General features: G+C 26.6%; 1 protein-coding gene across 1 annotated transcript; it reads left to right on the top strand.

Annotated features, from left to right (window-relative positions):
- Positions 1 to 5,472: 5,472 nt before the first annotated feature.
- Positions 5,473 to 10,107, top strand: LOC114188502. Its single transcript, XM_028077074.1, has 4 exons — positions 5,473 to 6,646; positions 6,907 to 7,802; positions 7,994 to 9,130; positions 9,961 to 10,107. The coding sequence occupies exons 1-4, from the start codon at positions 5,473 to 5,475 to the stop codon at positions 10,105 to 10,107; spliced, it is 3,354 nt and encodes a 1,117-aa protein (XP_027932875.1).
- The last annotated feature ends 2,457 nt before the right edge of the window (positions 10,108 to 12,564 follow it).

The raw sequence follows: 12,564 nt of genomic DNA on the forward strand, positions 1-12,564 counted from the left end.
CATGACATTCCAAAACTAAAATAAATAAATAAATACTTTGTGGATAAGATTTTGAAGAAATTTGGGTTTCGAATAAATTCAAGTTCACATTGAGGATTGGTCCATAAAAAAAAAAGTATGGAACCAAGGAGCCTAATTTATTTTGTGCATAAATTATGCTAAGAATATTAAAAATCATAGTCAAGTAGAGTAACATTTACTTGTAAAAGAATTAATGTTTTTTTAATAAATGTAATAAAAATATATGTTTGACTTAGAAGGGTTTCCCGGTACATGACTCGTGATAAGTTGAAGCATTAAGTCTTGAAAGAAACATAAAAGGATTTTAAATTTAAAATGTTAGGTTTCAAATAAGATTTTAAATTATCAATGATATTTATATTTATACTATTATATAAATGAGATTCATCCTTTTAGAACACACATCTATTTTCCAATTTAACTGTTTAATATGATAGCATAAAAGTAGTTCTTTCTTGAATGTATGTACTCCAAATATTGTATAAATAGATGAGATTTTTTTTGCTTAAGAGAGCAATTTACTTTTGTAAAAAACATTTGAAATGATTTGTGACAACATATTATGAAATATTGAAATTTTAGAATTTTATAAAAATTATTAAATTACATAAAATTATATAATTTTATCTAAAAGTAAGAATTATATATATATATATATATATATATATATATTGAATGTGGTTATTCATCTTAATAATTTTATTTTAATAGATTTAAAGTTGGAATAATACTTAGGATTTTGATATATTACTTTTAAATAAACTCTTTCTAAATGCACATACTTTTACTATTGTAGGAAGGATTTAAATTTCTTGCTATAAAGGATTTTGGAATGCTTAATGACTGTATATTATTTATATTATTTGGATAAGAAATTTAATCAAAGATTAAAATTTTAAAATTGAGTAATTGAATTATTTCAAATTAGATAGTTTCAAAATTCATTTAGAAAAAGTAAAAGTTTGAAATTATTCAAATCCTCAAATTCATATTTTGTTACGCTATCCTCGTTTTAATTATAATTGGAATGTAGTTATATTAAAAGTGTGTTTTTTTTTTTTGGGAAGATAATTTGAAGGAGGGGTAGATGATTGATTTGGATAGATTGAGATTAAACTTTATGTTGTTATTTTGAAGGGATTTGGAGATAACGATGAAGTGAATTTGAGAGTAAAGTTTATAAAAGTTTGTGAAGGATTTGACTAATTAAAATAAAATTTAATAGATAAAAAATAAGATTATCAAATTGTCCTTAGTGTTAAAAGTAATATAAAATGATATTTAGATGAATTGTAATTGTTTTTTATTTTTTATGATGAATAAAATAATTATTAATTGAAATAAATAAAACTTATAATATATTCGGTATAAAAATTTAATATTTTTTATTTTCAATAAGAAAGCTCTTAAAATTAAATATTTGTTATCACCTTATTTAGGAAGTGGAATAGGTTACAAAAAACAAAGAGTTCATTCCAAACGTGTGTTCATTTTTTAGATCCGGTTCCAAAACTCCTATACTTGATTTCGTTCATGTGTGGCCTACTCCATTTTCTCCCCATGTTGGACCATATAGCCTACCTTCGACAGTGGGTTCTTCACCATGCACAGACCTCCAACACACTCCTCATAATACGCGCATATATAGGGGATGGGATCAGATGAAGCGGGATGGGATGCAAGGTTAGTTTGGTAATTACCAACATTCACTCGCAAATCTTATTAGATGAAGTGGGATGAGATTTTAACCTTCTCCTACTGATCTGCGTCTTTCCTTTCGTTCAAATACACCTAAACGAACGTAAAGTCACTCCTAATCCTCGCTCGCTATTCTCTTTTATTAGTGCATCCACATAAACGAACACGGTATAACTAAAGTTAAGATATTGTTAAAAGAACTACTTTTCATTTCAAATTAACCTAAGAGTTATTCATTCATGTTCTTATTTTTTATTTACATTGTTAAGATTTTTGTTATGAATTTTTCGGCTAATGTGTATAAAAACCTTAAATTGACTCATGATTGGATTTGATGATTATAAATATACATAAAGTAATTAAATTAATGATTATATTTTTTTATCTTTTAAGAGCTATCTAACACATGATTTATTGAGCAAAATTTGTCTTTTATAATTCACAATGAAGGTAAAAAAACTCTAATGCTTATAAGAAAATCTAAAACATAAATTATTGTAGTTGAGCACATAACAAATTGCACTTGAACATTTTTTATATAAAAACAACATATAATTGATTTAATATCTTATTCAAAAGGAACAAATACATTAAATAGCCTTTAATGTGCTAATATATATCTTTGCATAAAGAAACAAATTATTCCAAGTATAACATTCAAATAAACTTATAATTAAGAGCCTTAATATCATTTATCTTGTGCATGACTATATATGGACTTGTGCATTAACATTAAAAATACTCTATATTATACTTTAAAGTATTTTTAATATATTTTAAAACTTCAAAATCAATGGTCATCAATGTATTTTGAAACCGCAATAAAGGAATAACACAGAAAACCCAGCAGATAATCCAAATTCCTATATATGTTATATATATATATATATATATATATATATATATATATATATATATATATATATATATATATATATATATATATATATATATATACAAAGTTTTCATGTTTATATAACATACTAAAAAAAATTGGACACAATATCTTCTATGAGCAAACTCAAGTTGAATGGGTAGAGAAAATAAAGTAATTATACACAAAGTATCTTAAAGACTACATCACCATAATTATGCAAAACTACATCAAGACAAAATTGACTCAAGCAACAAAAATATTCAAACATATTTTAATAAAACGACAATCCCACCATAAGAGATATCAAACTTCCTAAGTCTTAGATACTATTATAGTCTTTTGTATCTTAGTTGTAGTGGAAGTGTGATAAACTTGTATACTCTTCACTAAGTGAATTCATCCTTTGAGAAAGTCATTGTATATCTTTTCTTTGAGAGTTACCCTCTTAGAAAACTACTTTATTTTGTAGCCAGAAGTGGGAACTAAAAAAATACTTGGATTCTTGATCGAGGGAGATTGAGAAAAAAAGCTAACAATAATTTATGCACTTGTTATAACCATGATTGTTTTGTATACTTATTTCTATAATTAATTTGTTAATTAGCGGAATCCTTCAAGAGTTTCTGGAATAAAACTAAATATAACCCGAGAATCCCCTCTCTTTGTCTCTCTTTGTCCCTCTCGGAGATTGCATGTATTATCAAACTTGGAATGGTTGTAGCTAAATATTTTTCAATCTACTTAGAGACTAAGACAAGAAGATCCATTTCCTTCTTATATTTTTATTATTTATGTGCATCGAGAATTATCTATTTATATTCAATAATTGGTACATGACATTGCATTTTCATTTCAAGGACAATCCTACTACTCTTCACATTTTTTTAGATGGTATTTTTTTATTTCACAAAGACAAGGAATCTCAATTTCATTTTTCTTTCTTCCATGTTTGGAAACCTTTTACAGGAAATTTGAGTTGAGAAAATCTCAATAAAATTAATTCATGTGTTTGAATTTTGTGGATAGGAGAATTAGAAAAGGCTTTATCTTCTATTAACGAGGTTAGAAGTCTTGGAAAGTGTCTAAGGTTTCTTTAGAGAGGAAGGTAAAAAAGAAGTCCTTGAATTATATGTAAACACCTATGGTTAAATGTTCAATATAATTTTTTTTTCTTTATAAATGTTTTATATTAATGTAATAGATCAATTTGATCATAACAACATAAATTATATCTAATGTCGATGATCCACTCTAATGTACAATGACATCAATAATTTCTTATTATATTTTTGCATGTAAAGAGTTACATATTTAAAATAAGTTATTAAACTCAACTAATTTAAACTAATTTGTTCATTTACTTTATGTTGTGCCTGAAGACATTCAATTTAATCGAAAAGAAATACATTTTTATAAGCAAAGATTCATTTAGTTAAAAAGATATATAAAATTCATATAACATCTTAGTAAAATGTGCTAATAAATTTTTTGACAATATTAAGTTAGACATGAAATTAATCATGTCATGTTCAATAAAAACATATTATATATATTTGCATAAATTCATTTTTTAAGTTTTTCAACCACTTGTCATTTATCTATTTGCATTTATCTAATCTACTTAAAATAAAAATGTATTCAACTTTGAATCTTGTGTGCGTGTATGTGTGTGCGTGTATGTGTGTGCGTGTGTGTGCTTGTGTGCGTGTGAGTGCATGTGTGTGTTCTTATTTGAAAACAGTGTGGAGTCTCTAATGTGAAGGAAAAAAAAATGACCATCAGATTGCAAAAACCATGAAGAAATTCACCTACAAAAGATCTTTGATGCTTAAGTCAACAAAGGACAAGAAAACTATCAATATATAAAAGTGATTCTGAAAGTTAAGTGAGTATTTTCTGTAGAATGATGTCATATTTAATTAATAACATAATATCAATTAGATTGGTTACACTCTCATGATATAAACAATCTTACTTAAATATGATATAATTTTATAGGATGTACTCACTCGACCTTTCATACTCACTCTTATATATTTATTGTTTTTGTGTGCTCTTATTGACTTGAGCGTTGGAGAATCTTCTGCAAGTGAGTTCCTCTTTGGTTTTCACTTGTAACCAAGTGGTCAAATTCTTTTGTTTCACTTTGGAGGTTTCACGCTCTTTTCTCATAAGAACGATATATATATATATATATATATATATATATATATATATATAAATTCATGGTTTTTGATTTGGACAAAAATCATTTCTTAATTATTAGTATTTCTTAAAACATGTACCATCATATGTGATTATTAGAAGATTAATGAAATCATAATCCTACTTTTCTTTTTTATTTTTTATAACTTTCTCTTTTTGTATGGTATGTAAAGCTTCTAAATAAAAGGATCTATGAACTTTTTAGCCAATAAAAGATTTTCCTTAAAAAGGCAAACTAAATATTCATAGTTCTCTATGACTGTCCATTTGTTAGGGAAGATTAAACATTTGTTAATTGTTAACCACTTATTGGAGGTCTAGTTGACCTTGTTTTTCTCTTTTGATCCTTCAACGTTCACTTTTCAAAATTGTTTTCATCAACTTATACAAAATCTCTTTCATGCAAAATTTTGGTTACCTTTCTTTGTTCTTCTTGTTTGTTATAATTTTTTTCCCTGACAAAAAAGTCATATTTTCATTGAACTTTTATGTAATGTAGCAAACACGTGTGTCATCCTTTACTATAATAATTATGGTTACTTTCTTGAACCTGGAAATTAACAAAATGTTTATAATATGAGTTTTTCACTGTTAAGTTGTGGCAAATACATTTGCCTGCAAGCTTGAAAGCATTTTAGCTTAACCTTTGCACAATATTTAAATTTCCAAACATGGGTTTGAATTTAAAGGATATTCAACTTCATTTGTTTAAAGTGATCAATGATTCAACCAAGTCTAGTTACACATTTATACAAAGTCATCCAATAATTTCAAGTGCCTTGTTGGCTTGTTTCAGTCTATATATATTCCTTTCTTATATTTATAACTTCTTGGTTTACATGTCCCCTTTCTTTGTGTGTGGTATTATTTTTATAAAAATCTTTTGGAGTTCTGAGAAAACTCAACTCAAGTATGTTAAAATCAAGGATGAGAAAGAAGAGCAAAAGAAGGTTGAAGAAAAATGCCCAAAGATACCAAACCATAAGAAACCAAATCTACTTCATAAGTATCCATCACAAAATGCCACAAGTAGAAGGAGAAAATTCAGTGATAAGAATTGGGATGTGTATGGTGGTTTAGAAGAAAAGGCCAAGGATTTGTCAATAGTTTTTTATAATGAGTTCACTAAAAGAAACATGGAGAACAGATGGGGCAGATATTTTGAGAAGGGAGAAAGTTCATTGGAAAATAGGTTGTTTGCAAAAAAAGCTCAAGTTCATAAGAGGCAAAACTTAAGATCTGAACCTTCAATGATTGATTTGGTGGAATGTGGTGATTTAGAGATAGAGAGAAAGATAGAGGATGGAGATGATGAAGAAGAAGCACAAGAGGATAGGAACAAAGCTATAGAGTGGACAGAAGATGATCAAAAGAACCTAATGTATCTTGGAATTTCAGAAATGGAGAGAAATAAAAGGCTAGAGAGCCTCATAGTTAGAAGAAAGGAAAAAAAGTTATTTAAGGGGCAACATGAGAAAGGTCTAAATGATAAAAAACCAATTGCACCATTGTTTATGAAAAGAAACAGTCCTTTAAATTCTTCAAAAGAGTTTGATGATGGTTTAGAAGTGCCAGGTTCTGCCCCTTCTCTCGTACCAAGAAGTCCTTATAAAATTCCTTACGCTCATTCTGACGAGAAGCTTAACCTCCTGAGAGATAGTTTTCCACAAGAATTCTCTAGTCAGAACGACATGTCATTAGGCAAGCATGAAAGTTTCAGTTTAGGCCACCCTTTCACATCAGAAATCAAACAAGATCATGGTGCTAAAGAGCATTATTTCCTTAATAGAGGAAGGAAGCATTCTGATAGATTTACATACTCAAGATTTAGAAGGAGTCATACAGGTGATAGTCATATTTTATCCTCGTCATTTTTTTTCTTCCTCTATTTCTTTATCACTCTCAAAATAAGGTGATAACTAGAATGTTTAAAATAGCCTTATGAAAAATGGTCTATGACATTTTTTATAAGTACTTTTTAGATCTTTTAGAAAATAATATTTATTTTTTGTATTGTATTTTTTAAGTTCTTTATCAAATATAATAAAAAAGGGAAATTATGGTGAAAGTTGTTCAAGAAAACTAAATGTATTTTACTCATGCAGAAAAGGGAACTCATGATTGGCTAATTGACCAATTGATTTACAATCAAAGTGGCGAAAGTAGCGAAAGTGGCGAAAATGGATTGCAAACATCCAATCCATCAACAAAGGGAGAGAAATTGACACATAAAGAAGATGGGAAACGTAAGATTGATATGAATGACATGAAAGGTGAGAAAGTGGAGTATGAAACAAAACCCATGTCAAATCAAACAAGTGAGTCAAGACTAGAGAAATTAGGGCAATGGCCTAAGTTTCCCAAGTCTCATGAGAGGGTTCTCAATTTACCATTATCTAGTAGCACTGGTGATACTAATAGTAATATACATGAAGCTATGTATGAGACTGTGACATCAATAGTTGATAAAAGACAAGAAAATATGTTTTTAGCCAATGGGAGACTTTGTCACACCCCAACACATTCTGTAGCTTCTGACTTACAAGTAGAGGTTTCTGAAATTGGTTCACCAACATCAACAGTCGGTGAGAATGTTGAGATTAATTCTTCCATTGATAGAGACTCAATATTATACGATGGGGACATTGATAGAGACATTAGTTCTGGCAGTGAAGAGTTGTGGGGATCCTCTTTCCATGGAGTAAAAGAAGCACAAGGAGTTAACAATGAAGGAAATAATGTAGAAGTGAACAATTCTTCAAAGGATGTTGTTTCACCTTTTGATCCATGCCATATAAATGAAGAAAATGCAACTGATATGTGTTCATCATCCTCAAAATATGATGTGCCTGAAAATACTCCTACTCATGCAACAAATAATCATCAAAATATATTTGACTATTTGAAACATTCTATGGAGGAGATTGAAGCACCACAATCTTCCAACTCTTCTCATGCTCTAAATCAAGTTCCAAATGAAACACACTTTGAAAATCCGAAGGTAAGTTGCCTTGGTGTTATTTTGTAATAAAATTGTTGGTGAAAATTTTTTTGTTCATAAATTCCCATAAAAGAACAAAATTTGTCATTTTATGTTTGTAAGAATTCAATCACTACATTTTAGTTGTTTTCTTCATTAGAAAGACTTGACAAGATGATAAACTACATTATTCTCATTTTTTGTACTATTAGGAACAATATAACATGACAGAGAATGTCGCAAATGAGACAAGATTTATAAATGATATGAATAACTTAGCAACCACCAATCAAGATAACATAGAGGACTCAAGAAATATTGAAGATCTTGAGACATCAGTAATGCGACAAGAATCAATTGAAGATGCCTCCATTCACTCAGTTTCATCATCACCAAGGTCTGTGTTACCGGAGAAAACAATGGGAGATGAAATTTCATTGTCAAATTTTGATCAACACATGCATATAGATGGTCAACAATCTATTGGGGAGGATTTAACCCAAGAAAGTTTAGATAGTGAAATTTCACCTAACATCATGCTTCATACCAGACAACCAGTGATAGAAGATGTAATAGATGAAATTTCATTGTCAAATTTTGATCAACACATGCATATAGATGGTCAACACTCTATAGTGGAGGGTTTGACCCAAGAAATTTTAGATAGTGAAAATTCTCCTATCGTCATACCTCATACCAAACAATCAATGATAGATAATGTAATACACAAAACTTCATTTTCAAATTTTGACCAACACATGCATATAGATGGCCAACAATCTATTGGGGATGGTTTAACCCAAGAAAGTTTACATAGTGAAAATTCACATAATATCATGCCTCATACCGGACAACCAATGTTAGAAGACATACTAGATAAAACTTTATTGCCAAATTTTGATCAACACATGCATGTAGAGCCTCACCTATCTATTGTGGATGGTATGATCCAAGAAAGCTCAAACAATGAAAGTTCACATGATATCATGCATCAACCAATGCAACCAATTATGGATGATTTAATAGATGAAATTTCATCGTCAAATTTTGATCAACACATGCATATAGAGCCTCAACAATCTATTGTAGATGGTGTGAACCAAGAAAGTTCAAACAATGAAGGTCCACATGACATCATGTCTCAATCAGTTCAACCAATGATGGATGATTTAATAGATGAAATTTCAGCATCAAATTCTGATCAACTCATGCATACAGAATCTCAACAATCTACTACAAAGGGTGTGACCCTAAAAACTTCATCAAGTGAAAGTCCACCTAATGTTTCTCCTCAAAACATTCAACCAATAATAGATGGTACAACTGATAAATTACATAATGAATCACAGGTTTGTCTTTAGAACATAATTAAATAGTCTCATCATGACTTTTTAGACTAAATTTGCAAGTTTGTTTAATATTTATTGTATTTCATATATTGATCGTGAAAATATTCATCTAGTTGTCATATTTATAACTATCTAATAAAAGAAATTATAACTTTCATTAGTTATATACATGTAAGTAAGAGTTTATATGTCTTATAAAAGTTACCTTTGCTTTTTCTTTTCCTTTTAATTTCTACAAGAAACTTCATAATGTTATACTATTTACACTTTCTTTATTAAAAAAAACCAAATAAAAATAAGAAAAAAAAATTCTAATTAGTAATGAAAATAAAAATTAAAAGTATAAAATGTTTTCTCAAATTAAACAAAACTTAATTAGGCAAATGTTCAAGTTTCTTAAACGCACTTTAAAATTACAAATTTTAAGTTTTCTCTCTCAAATGAAATAAGAAAACCTTTACACCTTAATTTTCATATTACATGTGATATTTATCAAGAGCATACTAGTCTTCTAGAGAATTTTAATGAAGAATCAAACATCTTTGGCAAAATGAATGATGAAGTTGACAACAAGGAAAAACACATCAAATTAAAGAACAATGAAGACAATTCTAACAACCTAAACAATCTAAGAAGTTACAATACAATCAACCAATCTAATAAGTGAGACAAAATTTTTGGAAGACATGATTGAAAAATCAAGAGATTTAGTGGATGATAAAGTAACATTTTATTCTTTAACATTTTTATAATTATTGTACATTTACACTATATTATATGGCATTAGATATACAAGTTATATTGTATATTTTTTTTTTTAAATTGAGCAGGTGTCATCCACAAATATGCTTAAAGATGATAACAATGGCAAGCCATCAAGTAGCAATGATATCCATGGTGAGTCGTCAGAACAAACGGTTACTAAGCCAAAGGTTCAAAATAGAGAATCGGGTTACTTATCTGATGTATTTGATTGATTGTAATGAGAAATTTTAGAAATATTAACAAATAGTAAAAAAAACCTAAATGATCATAATTGTATATGTTTCCTAATTTATTTTAATCTTTTTTTTGTGTATAATAGGATAACAATTGAGGTAAATGAAATCTACAATAAAAATGCAAAATTACATATTCAATTTTTTTAAAAATGCATGAAATGCATTATTTGTTTATCCTTTTATTCTATTCTTTTTATTATCCACCAGTATTTACTTTAATTGTTATATAAATTGATATTGAGATAAAATATCAATAAATAAATATTGTTCTAAACAAAGTAACAAAAAAAAAAAAAACTAGTTGTATACATGTGTTATTTCTTTATCATCTAATTCCACAACTTATAAGTAAATATGATAGTAATAAACATGTTTATATAATATTAAAGGCTTAAATATACATTTAGTCCCTATTTTTGTTGTTTTTATTCAATTTGGTCCCTATTTTCGTTTTGTGTTCAATTAGGTCCTTATTTTCGTCAGATTGTGGTCAATTTGGTCATTTTCACTAACAGTGTTTAAATAGTTAACATTTTTGAACAGTACATGTCACGTGTCAGTTCCTGGTTTTTTTTTTTTTTAATTTCAAAAAAACTGTCCACGTGTCAAGTCACAATTGTGTCACGTGTCAATGCTAGTGCCACAGTTTGTAGTAGTATTTTATTTTTGGTTCAATTTAGTCCCTATATTCGTTATTTTTGTTCAATTTAGTCCCAATTTTTGTTAAAATAAATAAATTTTGTCCCTTTCAAATTGACACTAAATTTAATATCTTTTATACAAATTATATTAATATTTTTTCTAAAATTGACATTTGAATTTATTATTTTTTAAATTTAATTATAAATTGAATAAAATTCTTATATTTAATTTCTAAATAGAATATAATTATTTAAAATACTATAAGAATATAGTTGTTAGATTTTTTTTTCTAATATTTATATTCTAAAATACTTTTAAAATTTATATATATATATATATATATATATATTTTAAATATTCAAAATAGTTTAGAAAAGGAAACTAATATTTGTAAAATTAACATTTAAATATAAAATATTTTAGATTTTAATATCTAAAATGAAATAAAAATATTAAATATTTTAAATTTAAATGTGAATTTTACAAATGTTAATATATATTTTTAAAATTTTAATAATTATATTTTAATAATATTTAAATAATTATATTCCATTTAACAATTTAATCTAAGAATTATATTCAATTTATAATTAAATATTATAATTTATAATTGAATTTAAAAAAATAACTAATAATAATGTCAATTTTAAAAATTAAATAGTTCTATTTTAACAAAAATTTGGACTAAATTAAACAAAAATAACGAATATAGGAACTGAATTGAACAAAAATAACGAATATCGGAACTAAATTGAACAAAAAAAATTAATACAACCACAAACTGACACGTGGCACTAGCATTGACAGGTGGACAATTTTTTTGAAATTAAAAAAATTTAAAAAATAAATAAAAAATTAAAATTTAAAAAAAAATTAAAAAAAAACCAGGAACTGACACATGACATGTACTATTCAAAAACGTTAACTATTTAAACACCGTTGGTGAAAATGACCAAATTAACCACAATATGACGAAAATGAAGATCTAATTAAACACAAAACGAAAATAGAGACCAAATTAAATAAAAACAACAAAAATATGGACCAAATATATATTTAAGCCTAATATTAATTGACTCAATATAGGTCTTTTGTTTTATTGTTAAATCAAATTATTTTTATTTTTATTTATAGTTTGCTTGTATACTATACTTTAATATATGCAAAAAGAAACTTTTTATTAGAAGATAATATTAAAATAAAGAAAATAAATCAAATATCTTAAAACGTGTATTAGTAATAAAATATGCAGTTACATTTATATCTATTTATATCTAGAGATACTAAATAAATCCGTCTTTATATATATATTATTCGAATTAATTTTAATTTTGATAGAAAATAAATAAAAATATGAGTAAAGCTATGAGTACGTACTTGTCTATGTTCACATATGTATTAACGTTTTAAATTACCTAAATGCCTTTAGAATATTAGGTAAACTAAAAATCTTATTTTAATCGTTCATTTTGGTCATTTGCTTCATTTCACTTAAGAAAATTTTCTTTTGTTATATAATTTTTATTATTTCTCAATTGTTCAACATATTTTATATTTATCAAGTTCACAGAAATCTTTAAAGTACCTTCTTTTTCTTTATAACTTTATTTATGCACATATATAATACTAATTTCATATTCAAATTAATTTCTTCTTAGATTTTTCGTTTCTACAATTATGAAAGTCCACCAAAACATATTAAATAATTAGTTTTCTTTATCTTAGTATAAATTTATAATACTTGTTATTCCTTACCTAACTTCAAAACATGTAATTACTCTCTCTATACAA

This window comes from Vigna unguiculata, chromosome 6 (genome assembly GCF_004118075.2).
Source record: "Vigna unguiculata cultivar IT97K-499-35 chromosome 6, ASM411807v1, whole genome shotgun sequence".
NCBI lineage: Eukaryota > Viridiplantae > Streptophyta > Magnoliopsida > Fabales > Fabaceae > Vigna > Vigna unguiculata.

Coding starts and splice junctions, on each gene's coding strand:
- LOC114188502 (XM_028077074.1), top strand. CDS start 5,473: ATGGGTTTGAATTTAAAGGATATTCAACTTCATTTGTTTAAAGTGATC. Junction 7,803..7,993: donor CACACTTTGAAAATCCGAAG/GTAAGTTGCCTT, acceptor TTGTACTATTAG/GAACAATATAACATGACAGA. Junction 9,131..9,960: donor AATTACATAATGAATCACAG/GTTTGTCTTTAG, acceptor TAAATTGAGCAG/GTGTCATCCACAAATATGCT.